The 22,045-nt window shown below is 58.2% G+C and overlaps 3 protein-coding genes across 5 annotated transcripts in view; all 3 read left to right on the top strand.

Moving 5' to 3' along the window:
- The window catches only part of GATAD2A (GATA zinc finger domain containing 2A), a 60,392-nt gene extending 50,076 nt beyond the window's left edge, over nucleotides 1-10,316 (top strand). For all 3 annotated transcript variants that reach the window (XM_084276429.1, XM_084276430.1, XM_084276431.1), the window contains exons 6-11: nucleotides 1,604-1,735; nucleotides 2,802-2,969; nucleotides 3,253-3,532; nucleotides 4,064-4,353; nucleotides 4,998-5,184; nucleotides 6,687-10,316. In XM_084276429.1, the coding sequence (XP_084132555.1) occupies nucleotides 1,604-1,735; nucleotides 2,802-2,969; nucleotides 3,253-3,532; nucleotides 4,064-4,353; nucleotides 4,998-5,184; nucleotides 6,687-6,817 (1,188 nt within the window). In that variant the 3' untranslated portion in view covers nucleotides 6,818-10,316. The remainder of the gene's footprint in view (nucleotides 1-1,603; nucleotides 1,736-2,801; nucleotides 2,970-3,252; nucleotides 3,533-4,063; nucleotides 4,354-4,997; nucleotides 5,185-6,686) is intronic.
- A 3,047-nt stretch (nucleotides 10,317-13,363) lies between these two features.
- On the top strand, nucleotides 13,364-14,670 carry NDUFA13 (NADH:ubiquinone oxidoreductase subunit A13). Its single transcript, XM_084276419.1, has 5 exons — nucleotides 13,364-13,498; nucleotides 13,588-13,666; nucleotides 13,889-13,960; nucleotides 14,056-14,125; nucleotides 14,443-14,670. The coding sequence occupies exons 1-5, from the start codon at nucleotides 13,405-13,407 to the stop codon at nucleotides 14,560-14,562; spliced, it is 435 nt and encodes a 144-aa protein (XP_084132545.1). The 5' UTR covers nucleotides 13,364-13,404; the 3' UTR covers nucleotides 14,563-14,670.
- A 671-nt stretch (nucleotides 14,671-15,341) lies between these two features.
- On the top strand, nucleotides 15,342-21,440 carry YJEFN3 (YjeF N-terminal domain containing 3; the record flags this gene model as incomplete). The annotated part of the gene is made up of 6 exons (XM_084276296.1): nucleotides 15,342-15,388; nucleotides 17,963-18,071; nucleotides 19,582-19,692; nucleotides 19,771-19,884; nucleotides 20,385-20,535; nucleotides 21,226-21,440. 6 exons carry the CDS (start codon nucleotides 15,342-15,344, stop codon nucleotides 21,438-21,440), a joined length of 747 nt encoding a protein of 248 aa, XP_084132422.1.
- Nucleotides 21,441-22,045: the final 605 nt, after the last annotated feature.

Below are 22,045 nucleotides of genomic sequence, written 5' to 3'. Positions count from 1 at the left end.
GGTGTGATTAACTGTAAGAGCTGAGTGAATCATATGATTTTCTCTTCTGGCTCCGTAGCTGAATGGCACCTGATGGTCGGAAAGATCTTGGTTCAGACTAAATTAAATGAAAGGGTGGAAAGCCTTGGGGAAGGCAAAGGAGAAAAGGAAACAGCAGAGGCAATTGGCATCTGTCAGCCTAATCTTCCTCTTCTGTGCCTGGTTTTGCTTTGGATTGGAAACACTTCTGGGTATTTACCTTGGGCTAATTCGAAACAAAATTTCAAAAGGGCTTCATCACAAAATGCTTTCACTTGGAAACAGCAAGTGTTCATTTCAGACGTCCCCCAGAAGGCTGTCCTGGAGGGCAGGGGTAGATGTGCTGTATCTATATCCACTTGGGAAGCGCTCACGAAGCCTAAAGCGATCTGTCGGCTGGAGTAATCCCTTCCTCGAGGCGAGTTGCCTCCACTGAAGACAGCACTTTCAGAGGAACTGGACCACAAGTTAAACCCTCAGCAAACAGAGTGCAGCTCCAGTGGGACAGAGCAGAGGGCTGGGAGCTGAGATCCAGCGCTGGAGCTACTCTAATTTGTGGTGTTTGGGCAAATTAACCTCCGTCTGCTTTTGCTTGACTACAAAAACTCTACTAATTCCTGTGCGTAGGAGTTGAGCTCTAACATTTGGTCTTCAGTTGAAAGGCATAAACAAAGGGAATAAAACCTCCCACCTGCTTCAATACGTACGTGTGCGCCTGTACACGCGGTAGCTCAACAAAGTGGGAGGTTCGGTGGTTTTAGGAGTCTTAATTCACAGATGATGACCAGTCTGGGGCTTGGGGGGTGAGGGGGGGTGGAAATGGGAAGATGTGGAAAGCCCCATGAAGAGGATGGAGAGGTGTGTCGCTTCTGAGCAGTGAGTGCTGCTCAGGCTTGATCGTGTTTGGTGTTAGTGGTGTGCAGGAAACAGGCGATGCGTGGAAGCATTGTGCCTTTTACAGCGTGGTGAGGAGCCTGGAGGACTTGATAGTCTGCAGCCCAAAAAGCACGGGAAGCAGTTTTTCAGATTCCTTTAGCCTGACTCCTTTTATTTTTAATGAAGCTTCCCCCTTTCCTGTCTCTTTTCCCTCCCCACCTACACGCCCATCCCTGGGTCCCTGCGTCTCCAGCGTCTCTGTGCCCCGTGCTTCTCCTTGAAGGCACCAATCTGTGTTCCCATCTCGTACTCCCCCTGCCAAAATACACTTTTTTATTCATTCTATTTCAAACACTTAACTGCACTACAGCCAGACTAGCCGTCTCTTCCCATCACCTCCAGACCAACACTGCATCCCCCAGCTCTCACCTGGGGCTTGTGGCAGCCTCTCCAGTGTGTCTCAGTACCACAGTTCTTGAGCTGCTGGATTTCAGCAGCGGGAGGGTGGGTAGAAGGGTTCAGGACCTCTCTTTGCCTTTTCAGCTCTGTGCAAGGTGAGGGAGAGCAATCCCTGAGCATGTAGCCAGGCTGCTGCATGTCCTTACCCGTGTCATACTGCCCCGTATCGGCACGCCAGGCAGCAGCAGAGAGCATGCATGTAACTGTACCAGGGCAAAACAACACGAGTAAACCACCTTCTGTCTTGCAGACCTCCTCTACACGTATACCAGGCACTGTTATTCCTCCTCCCTTGGTCCGTGGAGGCCAGCAGACTTCCTCAAAGCTGGGAACCCAGCAGAACACGCAGATAGTGATGCCGCCTCTTGTCAGAGGAGCACAGGTAAGTGTTTGCCTTGTGTGGAGCCGCTGGGCTTTTCCTTAATGCATCTTCCTTAGTCATCTTCTGGCTGGTCTGGAGGGAACCTGGGAGGTTCCTGCTGGGATTTCTTCATACATTGCTGCTGAAAGGTCCTGCCATTCCAGCTTTGCTTATGGGGCTGGCCCGTAGCACTTCCCATGAAGCCTGAAAAAAACCCTGTGCTGAGGCAGGATTAGTGCCTTACCTGCACTGCTGCTTCCCTGTGCAAAGGTGTATCTTTGCCTTTACTGTGAAAGGGTTCCAGCTTCACCTGCTTTTTAGGAGAGCAGCAGCAGAGGAGATGAAACACAATCCCTCGTTTTTCCCTTCCCCCATTATTCTTCCTGTCATACCAATTTCACCTTTCCAAATGCTAAAGCTCAGGGTTGGTTTTTTTTTTCCCTTGTGTCATTCTCATGATTGAGTAAGAGCTGCTGAAATGAGTTGGCTAGAAGGCTGGAAGTGCAGCTTTGCAGGGTCTTCATCACCTGTAACAGAAGCAGCAGTGTCACTAAAGCAGTGTTCCATTTGATTCGGTCTTTTGACATCACAGCTTCCCTGGCACACCAGGAAAAATCTTATTTTCTCCTTAAATGAGGATTTATTTTGCAGTGAAAGGTCTGCTTCGATCTGTTGCTTAGCCAGCAGTGAGGAGGAAGGTCAATTTGGCGCTTCGTTTTCGTTCTGTTCTGATTATGGAGAAGCCCCGTTCTGAGGAACAGCTTTCCTGGTGCCTTTGAGGTGCAGCAGGTGTCACAGCTCTGTGTTTAGAGAGAAACTTAGATTTTTGGCACAGCTTTTCTGGCCGTGGAGTGACAGCCTCACATACGAGCATCTCTCCACGTTACGTTATGTGGAAAGGGAAAAGGAAAAGCATCGCCTCTTGACATGGGTGTTAATTGCCACGCTTTCTTTGCGTTCCCTGCCTCCCCTCATCCCACTGTCTCATCCCATTTGATTCCCACCCCTTCCTTCCCGCTATCTAATCCCCCTGCCCCGGCATCCTTCACGGCACCATTGCCATCAGCCCATTTCTGTGTCTTCCCAGCAAATCCACAACATCCGACAGCACTCCAGCACGGGGCCGCCCCCGCTGCTGCTGGCGCCGCGGGCATCGGTCCCCAGCGTACAGATCCAGGGGCAGCGAATTATCCAGCAGGGTCTGATCCGCGTCGCCAACGTCCCCAACACCAGCCTGCTCGTCAACATCCCGCAGGTGAGTGCCCCAGGTTGCTGTGGGCTGAGGAGGAGAAAGGAATGGGTGTCATTTGTGCAGCAGGAGGCACGGTGTCACGGGTCGCCTGTGTCTTGTGGACTGCTGGGTCACACACTAAAATAACACTTGGAAGCAGGCAGTCTGGTCTGGTTCCCAGCAGCCAGCCTTCCTCACACACCCAGGGCTCACACTCTCCCTCCCTCCCTTGCTCTGGAGAGCAGCGTGTCACAGACACGGGCACACCGACCCGCTTGTGGCTGAGCTGTGTCCTGTTCCCTCCCAGGCTTCACCAACCTCAATCAAAGGTACAACTGTGACGTCCGCTCAGGCCAACGCTACCACGACCAGCGCCGCTTCCATCGTCAACTCCAGTGAGTCCCCGGCCAGCCGGCAAGCCGCTGCCAAGCTGGCCTTGAGGAAGCAGCTGGAGAAGACGCTGCTGGAGATCCCTCCTCCCAAGCCGCCCGCACCAGAGATGAACTTCCTGCCCAGTGCAGCCAACAACGAATTCATTTACTTAGTGGGGTTGGAAGAAGTGGTGCAGAATTTGCTGGAAACTCAAGGTGAGAGGGTGTTAAAAACGGTCCTCAGAGGGGAGTGGGGGGATCTTTGCTGCCTGGACTTCACCTCAGGAGCAGGCAGCAACGCATTGTGGGTGTGGCAGGATGAAGGTGTCATTGGATTTGCTATCTGTGGTACTTCTCAAACTATCCTAACTGTATCATTCTGAAATCCCACAGGGTTGGGGTTTCTCATAGTCTAGGCACTGATGGTAAAGAGCTCTCCAAAATGCATCCAGTTCTCCCCAGAGCTGTTGGCTTCCTGTCGGCCACTTGTCTGTCCATCACCACTAAATTCTGGTATCCAAGGGCTGGAGCTGCAGTTTAAAGATTTAGTCAGGCAAAAGGCTCCAGATTGAAGGGAGTGAAGGGTTTGTTTTGGGTGCTGGGTTGTTTTTTTCCTTGAGGTTCCCCGAGTATTACTCATTTACAGAATTATTCATTCATTGTATCATTAATTTATAGAATTACTCAGTTATTCATTCATAAAGCCCCCACGTGCAGCAGAGCTAAGCTGGTGGTTGTGTTCTCCAGGTAAAGTCTCGGTTGCCGTGTCCTCTCGCGAGCCCTACATGTGTGCTCAGTGTAAGACTGACTTCACCTGCCGCTGGAGGGAGGAGAAGAACGGAACCATCATGTGTGAGACCTGCATGACCTCCAACCAGAAAAAGGCCTTGAAAGCCGAGCACACTAACCGACTGAAGGCTGCCTTTGTGAAAGCACTGCAGCAGGAGCAGGAGATCGAGCAGAGGATACTGCAACAGACGGCTTCTCCTGTACAGACCAAGGCAGACCCGATAGTGCAGCACCACTCGCTCAAGCAGGTACGGCCCCTTGCAGCAGAAACCAGGCCTCAGGGGCTGCAGGCCCATGTGTTTTGGTGTGCAACCAGAACTGATGCACAAGTGGGCTCTGGTTTAACTCTGTGGGTTTGGGTGTAGGCTTAAAACCAGGCTGGTGAAAGCATCTTGTGTTGAGTGGGGACCTGATTCTTAAATTACGACCTCTCTACCTGAAGAACAGGGAGAGGTGTTTTTCTGTGAGCCACTCAGATTATCCAGGGTGCTTAACTCACGGCTTGCAAAGCCTGTTCCTGGATTTCTTTAGGATGTACCAAATGGCACATGGTACTCTGCTGCCAAATGCACCAGAGTAAATAAATAGACCTTGGGTCAGGAATGCACAGGCTGCTCCTGAGGTTCGGAGGGGATGGCAGGAACCCACCCATGACAGGGACTGGGTCTCACCTGCCTTGTAAAACCACCTGTCCATTGTGGGAGGATGGAAGCTGCTGTGAGTTGAAAGAAGGAAGCTACTAGTTATTGAGGACAGGGGAGTGAGAGGTCTGCCTGTGTATGGAGATGCTTACAATGAGCAGGAGCATCCAGGGAGAGGGTTGGTAAAGACTGACCGAGTACTGAGAGACACAAATCCTCTGCGCCTGCCTCACCCTTTGCTCTCTTGCCAGACTTCCAGCCAGATGTCTCGAGGTCCCCCTGGAGCTGCGCGGGGCGTGTTGCATGCATTTAGCCAGTCACCCAAGTTGCAGAATGCATCATCTGCAGCAGCACTTGGGAGCAGGCCAGGTAAGCATGCTGAGAGACCTGTCAGCAAGGGCAGCGCTGCCGCATGGAAGAAGACTCCCATCAACACAGGTAGATCTTTCTCTAAAGCTTCTTCTCTTTGTGCTTACAGCTGCTCCCTCCCACAGCCCTCGTGCTGTGGGGAAGGACGCTCCCGCGCCAGAGGCAGAGAGGGTGCCCAGGCATCGCTCTTCTTCTTGGCACTTGCTTTTGGTGTGGTTTGTGCCCCTCAAAAGGGGCAGCCAGGTGGGGCTGCTGAATAAAAACCATTCGGTTACGTGCAGGTCTAAGCAGAGTAAATAGATGTAATGGCAGAGCTCATCCTGGTGTCCCTACGCGCAGCCCGGGCCACGCCGCAGGAGTTTGTCATTCATTTCTGGAGTTCAGTTCAGCTGGTTAATTTTGACTGGTGCTTTTTCTCTTCACTGAAGGCAGTGGAAATAGGTGTTTCTGCTCTAGGGAAGGTGACAGCACATACTCCCAGGGTTGCTGTTGCTTTGAACAAGAATTTATATAAATTATATAAATAATATAAATTCTATTAGAATTTTTATATATATGTATGACTCTGACTTGAGAAGAGTCACTTGTTTTCTTAAATGTTGTTGTGGTTTTACCCTGGCTGAGAGCCGAGATCCACACAGCTGCCTGCTCTTTAAAGGAAAAGAGGAGGGGGAGAAGTGTAGGGGGGGTGAGGCAAGGAAAGGGAAAAGGAAGGGGCAAATAACAACCCCAAAACCAAGAAACCAAAAGCCCGTGGGTTGGGATAAGGATAGTTTACTAGAATAGCAGAAAGATAAAATATAACAATGCTGACAGGACTTTAGAGCAAAAAATCTATGAAACTGGTGATACCCAATGCAGTTTCTCACCAAACCCACAGCTCAGGCCGTGCCACCCAGAGCTGTCCCTGAACCCGACCGTCCCCCAAAAACCACGCGTCCTGGAGCCACCCCCTCCTCCTCCCCTCAGCCCCCCTTTATACTGAGGATGACGTAATTGGCATGGAGTACTCTCTTTGGGCAGTTTGGGTCACCTGTCCTGGCTTCGTCCCTCCTTTCTCATTAATAGAGAAATAGGAAGAGCTGAAAAAGTCCTTGACTGCCTGACCACAACTAAAAACATCAGGGTGTTATCAGCACTGCTCCCATTTTCACACCCAAACACAGCATTCCATCCGCTGCTACAGAAGAAGTTAACTCCATCCTGACCAAAACCAGGACAAATGTTTAATTCAGATCTCCAGGAAGGAAACGCTGTAGCACCTGCCTCGTTGGTGACCTACGCTCTTGTCTAGTGTTGAATTAATTTCTTTTGAGGTTTTGTTTTGTTTAATTCCTGACAGCTTAATTTATCATTCAAATCGTAATTGCAGAGAGCTTTAGCCTGCTCAGACCTTCATTTCTGGTACAGAATTAAACTCCTGTTTGTCAGAAGCTTTCATCTTCCCAAGGTGCCCGACCTTCGTGGCCGATGGTGCCCACGCGTACTGGGATAGGGAATGAGCCACTGTGTTGCCTCCTGTTTGTATCGTTCCATGAGGGCTGATCTCTCTTCTCTCTCCTGTCTCTCAGGTGGGGCTTTACCTTTCGTTAATCCTAGTTTAGCTGTGCACAAGTCGTCTTCAGCAGTAGACCGCCAGCGTGAATATCTCCTGGATATGATTCCCCCACGGTCCATCCCACAGTCTGCCACGTGGAAATAATGCAGAGGAATGCCCCAGAGGAAGACTTTTCCTGTTTCTGCCATCCTTTTTATACCACATTACAGTGGAATCTGCTTTAATCCCAGCTGGATATGCCCCAGGCTTTATAGGATGCAAGAAGACCACTCCTCATCCCATCGAGTGCTGCTGTCCCTGCTATGAGAAGATGTCACCACGTGGGTGGGAAAGACTCGAGCTCCCTTGGTTCTCAGATCTGGTGACTGACAGACCATGGAGGCTGTTGGGGAAGGGGAAGAATTCTTCTTTTTTTTTTTTTGTTTTGTTTTTTTTTTTGTTTCCTTTATGTATTTAGTTTGGATTTTTTTGTCACCAGCACAAAAGGAGGACTAAATGACTCTCTGCCTTTGGTTTCTTTATTAATTACCCATTCACCGGGACGTGGTGTTCGTTTGCGATCGAGCGTGGATGCCAGTTGGAGAGAGGAATATCCATCCCCATCTCACAGATGCATTTAGTGAGCCGAGTTCATGGTTGCTTTTCTTCCCTGCCCCTCCTCCAGCCAGGAAAGGCAGCCTACAGATGATAATGTCCCAACATCTCCTGACGATGAGCTAATGATAAATAAGTGCAAACTCAAATTCCAGCTGAGTATGGTTTGGTTTGTTTTGGGTTCTTTTTCTCCTAAGGGACTGGCTGCCACCAAAACTTCTCTGGTAGGTGGGGAACCGGTGCAGGAGTCTCTCACTTTTGTTGGATTCTGTTTTGAATAGACTTTGAACTGTTGGTAGTCTAAAAATCTAATTTACTGAATAGAGAAAACACCTTTGTTCAGTCTTTCTAATTCAGCGAAGAGCAGTTGGGCCTTTCATGTGTTCCCAGAGACTTTAAAGTGAAACTGTTTCTGAATCATTTTCTTTCTGGAGGGTTTTTCGTTGTTGTTGTTGTTGTTTTGAGCAATTTTACTCCAAAAATAATAATAATAATAAAAAAAAAAAACCCTAAATAGGAATTGCAGAAGCTGCACAGGCAGCCAGAGAGGGCGAGGGGAGGGAGCCAGGACCCAGAGGCTGCCCTCAGGTCGCAGGCTCCATCCAGAAGCTGGTCCCTGCTGTGGTGACCGGTGCCATCACACCAGGGGCAGGACCTCCATCCCTCTAGAGCTCCGTTCTTCCAGGCGTACCAAGCATGCTCCATCACCTCAGTGTCACGTTTTTGATAGAGCTTTAGGTGACCCTGCTTTGAGGACAGGTTTCTGTGTGGTTTTAATGTCTTTTGGGGATTCCACAGGTTAAACCCAAATCCATCAGGTCCAGTTTTGTGTTTTGTTGGGTTGGTTTTTGTTTTTTTTTCTTCCTTCTCATCACCTTCCCTCCTCCTTCCCTGTGCTTCTCCCAAATTAAAGTTGAATTCAAGTGGCAGAAATACATGCCTTACTACTTATGTTGCATATCAGTACTAGAAGTAGTGCTGATAAGAATTATTTGCAAAATTATATATATATATCTATATATCTATATATAAAAGAAAAGTTGGGGAGGGGTTACTATTCAGTTTATGCTGAATCTATTTTCTTAGCAGTCGTGGTTAGATCTGACTTCAACTCTGTAGGGTCATCCCCCTTTCAGATCTAACTCTGGCACAGCGACAGAGAAAACTCGTCCGTTTCAGCCCCTCTTCTTGTGTGGACATCAGTATTTAGATACTTTGGAAACTGTTGGGTAGCCTAGAGAACCTAGTTTTGCAAAATGGTATTTGTTGCTGTATAAAGCCCTAGGATTTCAATTTGACTCTTTTTGGGGTTCCTTTTGTTTGTTTCACAAATGTATATTCAGAGCTAAATGGGGATGAGAGGAATTGGTTTGAGGTTTTGATTATTTTTTTTCTTTTCATTCCGAGGTATTTTGGGGTGGGGGATGTGGAGAGAGAAATTGAGTGCATTTTATTTTTGCACTTTGAAATATTAATGAAACGATTTCAGTTCCTTACCTGTGTGGAGGTATTTTGGGTTCTTTCTCTCCTGACACATTGCCTGCGTTCTCTCCTCACTGATGCAAATGTTGAATCGCCCAGGAAGAGCCTGTTCCTTTACAAAGAACAAGCAGAACTTCTCAGACTAAAATTCAAATGCCTTTTTGGGGAAGCCTGGACAACTCTTGCAATTTCTTTCCAGCGCTGGAGCAGCTTTGGCTTCAGCTGATGCTGGGGAAAAGAAAGGGGGAATGGGAAGATGGGCAGAAGTATGAAACCTTCTTGTCTTAAAAGCTGTGTCAAAGCCTTGTTGGGACACCACCAGCTCAGTACAGCAGCTTGTAAACTTTAATTTGGGCACAATGCATCAGGGAGACTTAAAACAATCCTTACAGTAAGTGGGGAGGCTTATTGTAAGTTCAGGAAGTGAAAATAATAGTGAGTCTCTCATACTCTGTTAGAAGCGCTGCTCCCGCAGCAGCGCTCAGCCACAACCTGGGTTTGTTTGACACGGAAGGAAACACCAAATCCTGTGTCCATCCTGGGGCAGAGCCACAAATCCTGTGTCCATCCCGGGGCAGAGCCACAAATCCTGTGTCCATCCTGGGGCAGAGCCACAAATCCTCTGTCCATCCCGGAGCAGAGTGGTGTCGGGGCTCCGTCAGGGCACAGAAAGCTCTATGTGGGCATTGGGCTGTGGGGTCCAGACCAGGTTTGACATGGTTTTTAGTCTGTGGTTCCTGAGAGCACTATTGGAGGATCTATTTATTGTTTGATGTGTCTCTGCAGAGCTCTAGGCAAAGGCCTGAGCGGTTACATGTGTCACACGCTGGGGAAAAGCTCCTTCCTCTGTAGCCAGACTGCACGTTCGGCTGAGCAGTGTTGAACCAGGCTGGGTGAGGGGTTAGGTACCTGTTCAGACACTTGCTGCGCTCTGTCCAGATCTCCTCCTCCCCACCTGTGTGCTCCCTTCTTGCAGAGTAAAAAACCCCAACCCCAAAAACCAGCAAGAAGGGCTGAACGAGCTGGAAAAGCCCCATGACACGGTTGGGCCCCAAAGGGTCGGTCCTTCGGGACCTGGGCTGGGGAGGGGTGGGTTAGCCACGCTTTAAAGAACAAATCTTGGGTTTATTTCTGTCACCTTTGGGATCCCTGCCTCCCTGAGGGCTCCAAGTTCTGCAGAGCTGCCCCAAAGCCACCTCTCCCAGGAAAAAAAGGCCGTTTTACTTAAAGCTCCCTCAGAACCAGAGACTGAAGGTGACCTGTAGATCAGCATCGTTCAGGTGGAGCGTCCGGCGCCGCCTCCTCTTCTGCCCCGACCCTCCACTGCTTCACTGCAAACTGCTGCATGAGCTGGTTTGACATTGCTCGGATGCTGCTTGCTTCCCCCCTCTCCTGGGGAGAGGGTTAGAGCAGCGTTGGTTCTTGCAAGCCATATAACCTTTCTTGGAGACGTTGCGACTACAAGATTTTATAATACAGTAATAATGAAAATGACTTATTGTACTTAGATTTTAGCAACTTGTGAAATAAACCCCGGATTTTCATTTGAAACCGTGTTGCAACCTGGGAGCTGTGTGGTTCTTCCTTTGTTGCCTTTACAACCTCATTTATTACCTGGTTGGTTCCTGAGAGCGTTGGTGAGATCAAGGTCCTGCTGGAGCCTTTCATTTCTCTTTCAGCACAGTCCATGCAGGAGGCTTTTCCCCTTCGTTAAGGGGCGACTTTGCTAATTTTTGTGTTCTGGGAATTCCTGTAAATGACATTCTGGCTGTAACAGGGAGGAAGACTCGTGGTTCATCTCAAATCTGAGACAGTTTGGGGGTTGGGGGTGTGTTTCTTTTTAAAGAACTGATGGTTTACGTCTGAATTCTCAGAGTTAGTTGTTGTGATTTTTGCTTATTAAGGAAAAATTGATCACCAAAGTACAGTTCAGGATGGAAAACAGGGTCTTGGGCTGCAGAAGTGTGTGGTTGAGGGCAAGGCTGCAACTCAGGATTCACACCATGTGCTGGATCGAGCCCTGGGCATTTGTCTGTCTGTACCATGAAGCTGGAAACCCTCATGGAGCATCCCAACGTCATCCTGACACCAATGCTGCTGCTCGGCATTCTGGCTGTGGTCCCCTGCCCCAGGCTGAGCTGAAAACCAAGGGGGAAGGTGCTGATCCAAGGAAGGAGCGATGGATGCTGCTTGGCTGTGCTCTGCTGAGTCTGCCCAAGGGCTGCCCCAGGCTTCGGCGAGGATGGAAGGTGGTTTGTTCAGGTGAAAGCAGGAGCAGCTTCTTTTGGCATCGCAAAGCCTGGGTCTGGGATGGCAAGAGCCAAGGCAGTGGGAGCAGCATCCTGTGGGGCAGAGCAGTGAGGAGGAGGAGGTACGAAGGGTGAAGCCCCTTGTCCCAAGGGAAGCCTTGTCTTACTAGAAGATCCACTGAGAGCAGCATGGGCAGAGCCAGGACCTCCCCAGCTGCCTTCTCCCAGCTCCCCTGGATGCACCTGGGTCATCTTTGCCCTGATGCCTCCATTGTGTTCACCGAGGGTTTGAGTCTTTGACCTTCATCAGGGACATGGGAGAAGGGATGGGTGATTTTTTGGGGTCCTTCACAAACTGACCTAGAATTGAAGAAGGGGGGAATATCTCAATTGCTAACTGTGCCAGGTCAGGGACTGGTTTAATTCCAGGAGTTTCCCTTTCCTCAGAGCTATTTCATTGCTGTGCTGTGCCACAAGCCTTTCTCTGCAGAACTGCTGAAGTGCAAGCTGTTAACACTGGGCTCTTCCAGCACCGAAACCATCGAGCTCCAGTGGAGTACAGCAGTAGAAGATGGTGATACCCAAAATCAGGCCTGCTCTGAGGACAGACAGATGGTGGTGAGAGGTTTTGCACCCCGGCTTAGCATCTCAGCAGTCCCAGAGGTAATTCTGCTCTCCTAATTGCAGGCACTAGTTTGGACACTGCTGGCATCTAAAGGGTTAAGCCCACTTCAACCTGGAAAACTCCCCAGTTCAGGGGCTGCAGCTACTGGAAATGATGGGTTGGCAGCTGGGGTGGGGACTGAGCCCCTTGGGAGGAGGGATCCCCTCACCCCCCACCCCTCAGCGCCAAGGAGGTTTCAAGGTTCCTCTCCCATCGTAACAAACACTTGGCCCGGTCCCAGCAGCGGCGACGCGGCCGCAGCGTGACAGCGCGACGGGATTGCGTCAGCTCCGGTGCGGGGTCCCGCTGTGTCCCCTCACAGTCCCGCGGGGGCCAGGGCCGGGGGGCTGTCATCACTATAGTCACAGAAGGGGCAGTTTGGCTCTTTAAACACCATCTTTGCTCCTAAAGATAAACTGATAAACGTAGATGCTGAGCGTGGGAACCCTTCCTCATCCTGCCGGCCGCAGCCTGTCCGGGTGTGAAACCCCTCAACGTGGGACTGTTCACGTCAACCCCTCGCTCCGACTGGTGGTGATGGGGAAATGGGGCTGTGGATGTGGTTTTGGTCCTCTCAGACTGGAACAAACAGGATGGGTCAGGGCAGGGACTGGGCACGCTGGGACCAGCCAAGCCCTCTCCTTCCCATGGGAAATTAGTGATAACACTCAGCAAAAGCCTTAATGGTATTGGGGTAAGGAATTCTATTCCTAAGGGTAAAGGTAAATTTATTTTAAAATGAATTTGCCAGGCCTCAAGAACTGTGGCATCACCCCTTCTGCACACCCCCTGTGCAGGAATAAAGCCTGGCTCTTAGGTCAGGCTTGAGGCCAGGTCAGCGTTCATTGGGTGCTCTTCCACGTGGCCATTGTCCTGCAGTGAAAGGCTGTGGGAGCAAAGCGGGGAGCTGCTGCCCACGGGGCTCAGCCGAAGCGCTCCCCCATCCCTGGGGATGCCCCAGCATCCCCGGGGGCACCTCTGCCGTGCCATCTGCAAAGCCATTAAGCCCCCCAGCAGCCGAGGGATTACGGCTGCCGATTAGAGTGTAAGACAAGAGTGACCTTGATCTGGAGTAGCCGAGGGTTTATGGAGCCGGGGGGGTGCAGGGAAACGCCGTCGTGGGGGTGCTGGGGCCCATGGTGCTTCTCCCCCTGCTCTGGCCCTCGATGAGCAGGGCCCTCGACTGAGCTGAGCCCCCCAGGGCTGGGGGGGGGGGGGGGGGGCGGGGCTGCGCAGGTTGAACAGGGGGGGTGCTGGCTGCGGTGCCACCCGGGGTGGAGTGCAGGGGGCTGGCGAGGGGGGGACACACGCTGCCCGCGGCCGGGTCAGGGGTGGGTGCGTGTTCCCTCTGGGCACGGGGGGTGTGCGTGCCGGGGTGCGCTTTGTGGTGCGTGGTTGCACCTGGGGGGTGCGGGCAGCTTTGGGGTACGGGCAGCTGGGGGTGCCTGCCAGCGGGTGCAGCCCCGCAGCCGCCCCATCCCGGGGCACAGGGGGCGTGCGGGGCCGTACCCCGAGTGCAGGATCTGCCTCCGGCGTCCCCCGCTCCCACCGCCCGCCTGAGCTCGCAGCCGCCTCCCGGTCCGCGCCCCCGAGGACCAGCGGGGGTGGGACCCACCGCCTCCTGCGTTGCCCCTTTAAGAAGCGGCCGGCGGCGCTGGGCGGCGGCGTGTCACGTAACAGCCGCTTCCCCGGCCGCGTCCAGCGAGCGCGGCGGAACTGACGTCGCAGCCGCCGCTGCCGCGATGGCGGCGCCGAAGGTGAAGCAGGACATGGCCCCGCCGGGCGGGTACGGGCCCATCGACTACAAGCGGCACCTCCCGCGCCGCGGCCTCTCAGGTGGGCGGGGGAGCGGGCGGCGGGGGCGGCCCCCCGCGGGGGTGCGGGGCCCGGCCCGGTGCCGCCGCTCACCGCCCTTCCCGCCGCAGGGTACAGCCTGTTCGCGCTGGGCATCGGCAGCCTCCTGCTGGGCTACTACACCATCGTCAAGTGGAACCGGGAGCGCAGGTGCCGCCCCCCGGGACGCTCCGTCCGCCCCCCCCGTTCCCCCGGTTCTCCCGCCCCCCCACACCTTCTCCTCCCCCCCCCCCCCTCCCCGCCCCGGGTCCCCCCCGTACCCCGCCCGCCTGCCCGCCGGCTCTGCCCCCTCATCCTTCCCCCGGTTCCCGGCCCGGGATTCGCCGCTATCCGGCCCCGCTGAACTCCCCCCCCCACTCCGTGCCGACACAGGCGGCTGCTCATCGAGGACCTGGAGGCCCGGATCGCCCTGATGCCGCTGCTGCAGGCGGAGGCGGACCGCAGGTACCAGGCAGAGGGGGGGTGGGTGTGTGTCCCTGGGGAGCGGGGAAGGGCCCCGCCGCGCGCTGCTGCGGGCTCAGCCTCCCCCTCTCCCCCAGAACCCTCCGCCTGCTGCGGCAGAACCTGGATGAAGAGGCCAAGATCATGAAGGATGTTCCTGGCTGGAAGGTTTGTTACTCTGGGGGAGGAGCAGTGCCAGAGGCTCTGTGATCCCCCCCACCCACCCCCGACGCAGGGGGGAGCGGGAGCCGGTGGGGGGCTGAGCCCTTGTCAGCTCCCTTGGAACGCTGAGATCACCTGGGGCTTGAAGAAGCCCCCCCAGGAACCAGTGACCCGTGATGGGGGCTGCACTGCGGGGCAGAGCCCGTCCCCCCGCCCCACAGCATCAGGGCTCAGAGCTGGGTCGGGGTGGCACCGGTCACTGCGGGGTGGCTGCACCCATGTGTGTGTCCCCCCCACCCCCCCAGCACTTTTTCCCTGCCCAGGTGGGTGAGTCCCTGTTCCACACGGAGCGCTGGGTGCCCCCGACGCTGGACGAGCTCTATTACCTGCGCCCCAGCAGCGAGATGGACAACGAGAAGTTCGGGCTGCAGTACTACGTCTGAGGCCGGGCCCCGGGCTGCCGGCTTCCCTGGGGACAGGGGGGGACAGGGTGGGGGGGTGGCAGATGCCAGGTGCTGCCGATTCCAGTCTCTGTCATTAAATCCACGTGGATTCACGGTGTCCCACACGGTGCTCTGCCTGTTCTGTGTGCCATGGAGTCCTGGCACCTGCTCCTGGAGCCCTGGGGTGGGGGTGGAAACGGGGGGGGGGTCTCTATGTGGCTGAGCCAGCCCCCAAACCCCTCCCTGCCTGTCCCTCCCCCCTCCTCGCGGGGAATTGTCCCTCTTGGTGTTGCACGGTGGGGGTCTGGTGGGACGCAGCATTTGGGAGAGGTGGGGGGGGGGGCAGCCCTGAGCTCACCCTGCAGCTTGGTGGTGTGGAGGGGGGAGTGAAAACCGGTGGTTTTGAGGTTCTGACGTGTTCCCGGGGCTTCCCGGGGTCGCTGTGGGGGGCAGGCAGCTGCCCACCCCCCCCACATCCCCCCCCAAGCGCTGCCTGCGGGCTGGGGTTGGGGGGTGGGTCCGACGCGGTCCCTACCGCCCCCTCGGCGGCCGAACGCCGCTCGCTGCTCCTGTGCCCGTCCCCGGCGGCAGCACCGCCCGCGCTGGAGCGGGGTTGGGTGGGGGGGCCGGGGGCTGCTCCCGGCGGAGGGGCGAACGGGGGGCGGGCGGGGCGGGGGCAGCCGGAGCCACCTCCCCCGGGCGGCACCGCGAAGCGCTGGGGGGTCCGCGCCGCCGCCGCTCCCGCAGGGTTCCGCCGCTGCCCCGTCCCGCTGCCCGGTATGAGCTCCGCGCCCGCTCCCTGCCGGGAGCCGCCCCGGTACCTCAGGTGAGTCCGGGCACCCCCGGCCCTGGAGACCCCCCCCGACCGTGCGGTGGGAACCCCGGTACACCCGGAGGGGGGTTCCTGGGCTCCCGCCGTGTCTGTGCCCGCACCGGGACTGCTGGGGTTCGACCCCGGCGCAGCCAAGACCCCCCCCCAGCGGGTATCGCCTCCAGCCCCCCCGGCACATCCCGGGCCAGTCCGCTGGGATGTCGTGGGGATCCCGGCACCCGGCAGCCGCCCGGAAGGGTGCTGGGGGCTCCCGCAGCGCCGGTGTCGGGCTGGAACCCGCCGCTGTCCCGGGACCCGCCTCGGGTGGGCTCCTGCCCCTCTGATGCTCCCGGGCTCCCCCGGGCAGGGACGCGACGCCTCCGGCTCCCGCGCGGTCCCCACGCGTGTCCCCCGGGACAGTCGGTCCCCCGGGACGATCCCACCCCGGCTTCTCGCACCCCCGAGCAGCGAAGGGAGGTGGGGGGGGGAAAGGCTGGTACCCAAATAGCCTCGGTTGCCAGAGCAACTGCATCCCGGGTCTCCATGGCTGCGGCAGGGATGTCTCCGGCAGACACGTCCCCGGTGCGGGGAGCGGAGCGGGGGGACCCCGATCCTGGGCAGGGCTGGTGCCTTTGGGGCACCCCCCAGTTACATCCCGCTCGGGGCAGAGTGGGGGTCCCGCAGCCGAGTTGTGACGGGCAGAGAGGGAGAAGCGGGATGGGGAGCCCGGGGGGTGCATGGGCCGGGGAGGGGGGGGGATGCTCCTGAGCCCACCGGCTCCCTCCCCCTGCTCCCCGAAAGGTCTCTGCCCCGACGGCAGCCCCGGCCACCCACAACCCCCTTGGGAGGCACCAGGAACTGGGTTGAACTGGGTTGGACTGGGCTTTGCTGGGTCTCCCCCGGCTCTGAGGGGGGTCTACCCCTGCACAGGGTTCGGGGGCACCACTCCCGCGCCCCCCACCCCCCGTCCCGCATCCCCAGACCCTGTAGCAAAGGCAAACTACAAAGTCCAGGGTGAGCCGGGGTGGGGGGAAGGGGAGAAGAGGCGGGTGGTGAACGTGCCCCCCGGAGGATTTGGGAAAGGGGGCAACGAGCCAGCACCCAGGGAGCCCCTGATGTCCCTGCTGGGGATGGTGCCAGGACAGCGGGAGCCAGCCCGGGCCGGGGCCCAGCTTTCCCTGCCAGCAGCGATTATGGGCGATGTTCCCCCCTCCCGCCCCCCCCGGAGCCGACGTGGGGAGTTTTGTCAGAGCCGAAACGTGTCGTGGGACCGACAACACAGCTGCGCTGGGCCCGCCCGGCTCCGGCAGCCCCGCCACGGGAGGGGGCCGGGGGCTGGATTTGGCCCCTTCCCCCCGACCCCCCTATTTGCCCACAGGACCCCGCTGCGGGGCTGGGGCCGGGCTGTGACTCACTAGAGGGCACCAAAGGATCTGGGATGGGATGGGATGGGATGGGATGGGATGGGATGGGATGGGATGGGATGGGATTGGGAGGGATGGGTTTTTTCTGGAGTGTCCAGGATGGGCAGAGCACTGGGGTCTTGTGGGGTCTGCAGGGACGTTGGGGCGGGGGGGGAAGGGGTCAACCAGGGGACGTGGTGTCAATGGGGTCAGCATAGCCAGGGGATGGGGTGCCTGGGGCACAGCAGATCTAAAGTGTCTGGGGGTTTGTCAGGACCCCCAGGGGATGGGGAAGGGTCAGCCAGGACAGCTGGGAGCGGGGGTGGAGGGGGTCTCTAGGCTCTGCCAGAATGAGTGGGGATGTGAGATCTGAATGGCTCAGGGGCTTCCAGGACCCCCAGGGGACAGCGTGGTACCAGGGCTGCTGGGACGTGAGGGTTCTGGGGACTGTGGGACCCTGAGCCAGGGGGTCAGCCTGGGCAGCGTGGGGCCACCTCACAGGACCCTGACCCTGTAACCCCTCCAGTGCCAGCAGCAGAGCCCCATTCCCACACACGTCAGGGTGCTGGGAAGTCCCTTCCCCTCAACTGGGGCCCGACAAGGGCTGAACATGCACCCCCAAACTGGGAGCAGGGGGGGGGGGGCGGGGCACCCCCAACTCATCTCTGGGCTCCCAACTGCGCCTCTGCCAGGGGCCCAACTTCACCACCCCTTCCCTGGCAGCAGGCTGGGCCCGGCACACGCTGTTCCCGGCCGCGGCGCAGGTGAGCCAACAGATGTGAGCAATTACTGCCCGATCCGGAGGCTCCGCGGCCCTGCCAACTCCTGCTGGGCCGCAGAGCAACAACCGCAGCATTGTTCCCCTTTATGTAACAGCCCGATCGATCCCCACCAGCCCGGGGATGCTGCCAGGGCCGTGACTCGCACGAAATGCAGCCCCCCCCAACCCCCCCCCAACCCCAATGGTGCTGGGCTCCTGAACGTGCCGGCCGTGCACATTCCCACCCCTGAGCCACGGGCTGTGCCCACCCCAAGCACTGTGAGCCCCCAGCCCGCTGGCCCGGTGCCCCCCAGGACTCCCTGCCCCAGAGCCTGGGGATGGAGCAGGGTGCCAGGGAGGGGGCTTGGTGCCAGGGGTGGGAGGACATCCCTGTTCTCACTGCTGTCCGCTCCCTCCCCCCCACAGCAAGGCGGAGGCGGAGGCCATCGAGAAGGAGCTGCTGGAGGATTATCGGTTTGGGCGGCAGCAGCTGATTGAGATCTGGGGACATGCCTGTGCCATGGCCGTGACCAAGGTGAGGTGACGGGGACACCCCAGGGGGGGCTGGGGGCTTCGCTGCTGGCTGCTCTCCCACCCTCATCCTGTCTCCCTACATGGCCCGTCCCACCTCCGGCTGTGGTCACCCTCCTGCCCCACACCAAGGCATGGGCATGGGGGACGGGGCACAGGGCATGGGGCACAGGGGACAGCCAGGCTGGTGGCAGAGCCCATTGGGAAGTGATGCTCTGGCAGTGCCAGGGCTGCAGCCTCCCCCTAGGTGGGTTTTCTCCATGGTAGGGGGATGCTCAGCCCTCCCCGGAGTGTTGGGACGGCCAAGCCCTGTCTGCCCCTGCCATGTGCGGGGAGGAAGGTGCTGAGGCAGTGGGGGGGCCGCTCCCTGGGGTTCCCCATGGCCTAGCAATGCTCCCCTGCTGCTGGGGACCCTGAGTGCTTGTGCTGGATGGGAGGAGGAGGCAGCAGCGGGTTCTGGGCAGCGCAGACGAGCAGAGGTGCAGCATCAAGGGCAGCTTTGTGCCGTGGGGGCTGGCGAGTGCTGTGCCCGGCTCAGCTTTTCCATCCGAGGCGTCTGGACCGTGCTCTGTGCTCCCCCCGGCCCAGGGCAGAGGAGCTGCCTGAGGAGGGGAAATGTTTCGGGCGCTGGAGCCTCTCTGGGTCCTGGGGCTGCCTCAGGGCTGGCCAGGGTCCCACAGTGTGCCCCCACAACCCATGGACCCCCTGTATCACAGCATCCATGGCCACCTAGGGAGAGCAGGACTGAACATGCTCCTCACAGGGCTGAGCATCCTCCTCTTCCTTGTGGGGCTGAACCAGCCAGAGCATCCACAGACCCTAGCTTGGGCATCCCCCCCTCCCAGCCCGTGTCCCCAGCATCATCCCTTCCTGGCACATCCCTGGGAGCCACAAGGCAGCTGGCAGCACAGCCAGCACTGGGGCAGGGCCAGGTTCAGGGCCAGGCAAGCGCGGCTTTGTCCAGCACGCCGGCAGCTGCAAGCAGGCCGTGCCACTCGGGTCTCTGGCGGCTGGACGGGACCAGGAGCCAGGCTCTGTGAGCAGGAAAAAATCTGTCAATGGATAAACAGAGCCTCCCTTTGCAAGCTGCTGGTATGTGGAGCGCGCAGCCACCTCCCTGCAGGCTGGCGGGGAGCCCCAGCCGCCACGGGCATCATCCCTGTCCTCGGCATAGCCCTCAACCCACCTTGGGCACCTTCCCCATCCCACCACAGCACCGGCTGCATCCTGCCATGGGCAGCATCCTCACCCCGCTACAACCCCATCCTGCAGTGGGTGCCATCCTCATCCCACTGTGGGCATCATCCCCACCCCATTGCATGCCCCATCCCGCCACAGGAGCCGTCCCAGTCCCACTGCACTGCCCATCCAGCCACACATCCCCACTGTGGTCCCACTTGCGCCTCAAGCCCTGGTCCCCCACCCCTGCCACATCCCCGGCACCGGGTGCCATCCCCAGGGCTGACCTGGGTGGGGATGGCATTGGTGTGACAAGCCCTGTGCTGTGTCTCCAGGCCTTCCCGCTGCCATCCCTGCCGCGAAAGCAGCCCACGGTGCTGGTGGTGTGTGGGCCAGCACAGAACGGAGCCATCGGGCTGGTGTGCGCTCGGCACCTGCGGATCTTTGTAGGTATCTTCCTCCTCCTCCTCCTCCTCCTCATTCCTGAGCAGTCCCAGGCTCCAATGCTGCTCTCCACTGCGCAGGACTATGAGCCCACCATCTTCTACCCCAAACGCTCTCCGGACCCCCTGTACCGGGACTTCACGACGCAGTGTGAGAAGATGGACATCCCCTTCCTCTCCTACCTCCCCACCGAGGTGAGCCCCGCGCTGCAGCCGCCACCACGCTCACCACTGACGTGGTCGAGTTTGTTATTACTTTTTATACATATATATTTATATGTCTTTAATTCCTTCCCCCCCTCCCCTTCGCCGCCCCCGGCTCTGCTGGGAGCCCGGGGATGCCATGAAATCCAGCGGCGGCTGCCGCGGCCCCGCCAGCTCCCGGCTCTGTTGTTGTTGGAAGCGTCGGGCTCGGTGAGAGGAATGTGACCCGAAAGCGCTGCCCTGGCTGAGGCCACGTGTCTCGGCGTGCCGGGCTCCACCGCGCCCCTCTTCCCCCCCCTCCCCGCCCCTCTTTCCCCCTCCCCGCCTTGGCTGCAGCCGTGGGGGTGGGATTTTTGTTGGCCGTGGCTGCTGGGTGAGTTTGTTTCTGCAGGAAGACGGGATCCCCGCATCGGGCTCGGTGCTTGTCCTGTGTCAGGGTGGCCAAGGGACCCCCCCACTGCTGGCCACCCTGTGTGTGTGTCCCCCCCAAGGTGCAGCTGATCAATGACGCCTACAACGCCGTGGTGGATGCCGTGCTGGGAGCTGAGGCGGAGGCAGGAGAGGGGAAGGAGCCCTGTGCCACCATCCTGGCCACCCTGAAGCACGTCCGCATCCCCATCGTCAGCTTGGACGTGCCCTCAGGTCTGGCACCCTGCTCAGACCCCCACTACCGGGCAGGACAGGACACCCCCCACCCCGGGTGTTGCACCCCACAACCCCAGGCTTGTCACCCTGCCCACCACAGCGTCACCCTGGACTCAGTGCCCAGGTGACCGGGGAGCAGCCGCTGTGCCCTCCCAGGGTGGGGACTGCCCTGGGGACCCCCTCCCTTCTCCCCCCCGCCCCCGCCAGCCTGGCAGCATCCCTGCTGGGAGCCGGGGCTGGCGGCCGCTCCCCGCGGATGCGCTCAGGGCATCCACAGTAAATAACCAACTCCCCGAACTGAGACATGATGTCATTTGAAAACACCCGTGTGTCTCGTGGCCAGGCCTGGAATTGCCATCACACACACACACACACACCCCCCCGTGCTCCCCCCCCCTGCACCACAGGAGCAAACAGGAGCCCTCGGCACGGCCACTGGTGAATCCCCACCAAGAACAACCCTGTGCTGGGCCAGGCTGCAGCTGGAGTCACTCAGGGCAGCGATGCTGGGGGGGGGGGTGTGTGTGTGGGGGGGGAGCAACACGCACCCCATCCTCCCCATGCCCTCCCCACCTCCATCACCCCAGAGCATCCTCCAGTGTCTGAGAGCTACCGGCAGCACCGCGTCCCCTGAGGCCAACCCCCCCACCCCCGACCCCCCTCCCCGTGTCTCCTTTGCGGTTGCAGGGTGGGACGTGGAGGCCGGGAGCAGCGGTGGGATCAGCCCCGACGTGCTGGTGTCCCTGTCGGCGCCCAAGCAGTGTGCCCGCCGCTTCCTGGGCCGGCAGCACTTCGTGGCCGGACGGTTCCTCCCGTACGACGTGCAGAAGAAGTTCGAGCTCAACCCCCCCAAGTACCCCGGCACCGAGTGCGTGGTGGCCCTGAGAGCCCCCCGGCAATAAAGAGTTTGGTGGCTCTTCCCCAGGGTCGGTGTCCAGCCCAGGGACACAGGGTGTGGGGACAGCAGCCCCCTGGCAGCGTTTGGACTGGGGGGTTTGGGTGGGGGCTCAGTACCGCGCCCTGTTGTGTCTGGGGACTCGGCATCCCTGGGGACACACCGCTGGCCTGTGTTCCGGGATGGAGCCGGCATCACCTCCCCTGTCACCTGTCCCATATGGACGTGGGCAGCTACAGGTGGGTGGTTGGGTGGGTTGTTGGCGCTGCTGCATCCCCCCCCCCAGCCTGAAACCCTCCAACACATCAGGGAGGGGCTGCAGGAGCAGCCCCCTCACTCTGGGATATTTAATTAGCAGGGAGGGTGGTGACGAGCCACCCATGGGGACTGTCCCCACCTGTTCCAGCACAGAGGGTGTCCTGAGCCCCGCAGCAGTGCGGGGAGGTGCCCCCCACCCCAGGAAGCTCTGTGCAGCTGGAGTTTCAGGGAATGTAGGGCACGTGCCTGGATTTCCACCAGCCAGGGCTGTGGTCAGGGGCTGTGGTCCCCAACTGTGGTTGGCTGCGGTTTGGGAGGGGAGTAGATCCCAGGAAGGGGGGGGTCCCCACAGGA

The sequence above is a fragment of the Gallinula chloropus genome (assembly GCF_964237585.1).
Source record: "Gallinula chloropus genome assembly, chromosome: 28".
Lineage (NCBI taxonomy): Eukaryota > Metazoa > Chordata > Aves > Gruiformes > Rallidae > Gallinula > Gallinula chloropus.
Note: the sequence above shows the minus strand (reverse complement) of the source record. Positions and strands in the feature narration are given on the sequence as shown.